The sequence below is a fragment of the Gastrolobium bilobum genome, unplaced genomic scaffold (genome assembly GCF_033153095.1).
Source record: "Gastrolobium bilobum isolate Gb01-03AN ecotype WA unplaced genomic scaffold, APGP_CSIRO_Gbil_v1 utg100365, whole genome shotgun sequence".
NCBI classification, from domain to species: Eukaryota; Viridiplantae; Streptophyta; class Magnoliopsida; order Fabales; family Fabaceae; genus Gastrolobium; species Gastrolobium bilobum.
This window is the reverse complement of record NW_026898517.1, coordinates 15,396-17,606: the sequence shown is the minus strand read 5'-3', so window position 1 is coordinate 17,606 and position 2,211 is coordinate 15,396. Positions and strand designations below refer to the sequence as shown.

The 2,211-nt window shown below is 34.6% G+C and overlaps 1 protein-coding gene across 1 annotated transcript; it reads right to left on the bottom strand.

Annotated features, from left to right (window-relative positions):
- Nucleotides 1-955: 955 nt before the first annotated feature.
- Nucleotides 956-1,771, bottom strand: LOC133317009 (uncharacterized). The gene is made up of 2 exons (XM_061518802.1): nt 1,657-1,771; nt 956-1,555 (listed from the first exon to the last, which is right to left on the bottom strand). The coding sequence occupies exons 1-2, from the start codon at nt 1,769-1,771 to the stop codon at nt 1,095-1,097; spliced, it is 576 nt and encodes a 191-aa protein (XP_061374786.1). The 3' UTR covers nt 956-1,094.
- Between the last annotated feature and the right edge of the window lie 440 nt (nt 1,772-2,211).

Below are 2,211 nucleotides of genomic sequence, written 5' to 3'. Positions count from 1 at the left end.
GTGGCGAAAATTATTGTCAAAGAAGACAACAACAAAACACACAAACAAGAGTTATAATTTTTTGAGCTAAATATTGAGGAAGGAAAAGAATCCGCATCCATTGTCAAATGAAAGATAATCAAGATCAGACTTCAAAATTGAATGGAAAACCAATTTCTTGATGATTCTTTGATTACATATGTTGAAAAAGAAATTGATTTGAATTTTAGCACAAATTCACTTATAGAAGAGTTAAGTGAATTGACCTTAAATTTTATAATAAATTCTTTGAAACTTTTTATATTAGATTCATATATGATTGTACGTACTTTTCTTAATAATATAAAAAACATTCGCCACCTTCTATAAAACTTTTTGGGTCCGCCACTGCCCAACACGAGCCTTTTCTATTCGTGCTAACCATGAGAGAAACTAATGCAGTTGGTTTGTTAGTGAATTAGTTAGCTTTCTGTTTATAATTTGTTAAGTTAGTTTCTCTTGTATTCAAGTTGGTTTTGCGGAGTTAGAAGCTTAGTAGTTTAAGTTCTTGTTTCTGAGTTCATGTATATATATAGACTTGACCCTTCTGTAATAATTCAGTTTTGTAAATAATGAAATCTCTCAAATTTGTGAATTATAACCATTAATACTTGTAATAAAAATAGTAGTGAAAGATGATAAATACAATCTAATGATAACTATGATCTGTCTTTTGTATAGATATATAAATGGATACATGAACAGTTCATTATACTGATCAAACACCACATATATATTGTAATTAATTGATGACAGAAGTACACATTGTTTCTCCTAGCAAAGATTGAGAGGACCAATGAAAATGTAATCTAAATAGCAAACTTTCATTTGCATTGAACGTGTCTTCTCATGATCTAAACTTTTATCTACTTTGAAAAAACTTAACCAAATCATACTCCAAGAAAGTAAGAAACCAACATAACCAAAAGTGTTAGGAAAGAGGATATTTGAGAAAGGAGATTTCTTAGAAAGATTTAGATAGAAGAGGCATGATCTATTTTTGACTTGACACAAAATGGTCGAGAACACACTTAGTTATACTAGTAAATGAGTGCTTCGTCAAAGCATGAGAAAATTTAGGGAAGGTAGGAGGAGTCTTGTCGAGATGGGGTGGCATTGCAGGGGCTGCGGCGGAAACGGCAGCAGTTGAAGTGGTGCGGGCACGGGATGCAGAAGAGGCGGAAGCAGAGGCGTTTAACGGGGGCGGGGGGTGGGACACGTCGATTTGGTGGGAAATGTGGAAAATCTCGGTTCCAATGAAGATCGTAAGGAGGGACGCGACCCATCAATGAGGACTCTGACTCAACAACGGAAGTCACTTGATGGGAGAAACGTTTTTTATTTTTGGGGATATGCAATGGTTTAGAAAATGGCTTCTTATCAAATAATGGAATCGGTTTCTTCAAATATGGCTTCTTCAATGTTGGTTTGGGATGGTTAATTCCTTTCAATTTTGCTTCTTTCTCATCATCAACTTCTTCCCTTGTCTTTGCCAACTCTTCTTTTAAAACCTTCCCATCTGTCTTCACTTCATTCCCTGCGCAAGGATATAAATAATTTGTAAATTTAAGTGTTCTATCAAAGTGAATTTGAGTTGGTGACAGAATAAAGAGTGTAAGGATAATGAGTTACACAAACCAGAAACATTTGTTGTTGCCACGCCAAATTCAGCATAACAAAAGGTGACAGCAAGCAACAAGGGAACCCACAAGCGCACAAGTACTGTGCACTGCATAGTGGAAGCCTTTCTCATTGAGAAAACAATTAGACCACACCAAAGTATGGCACTCAAAGCTCAATCTGTATTATTGAGCCTTAAATAGCTAGCATGACATAAATGAGACAGGAAGCTTCGTGGAACCTACTCAGATTTTGGTAAAATGGTTTAATATTTCTCATGTTATGAGAAATAAATTTATCTTCTACACATATAAAAATATGTAAGACCTGTTATGGACCTGACATAGAAGCTCATATTCTAAAATGCTCAAGAAGGACTAACAACTAACATAGATATTAAGGAAAGATTCTATAATTGTACAAATCCTAATACGACAGTAATAGATCAAGAACTAAACTCCCAATATTTCTAAGAGGCCCAGAAGTTCACTCTTGCCAGGTAACTCATCTATAAATAAGGGGTTAGGCCAATAAGGTATACTTTGGAAGTTTATTACTATTTATCTTAGGAAA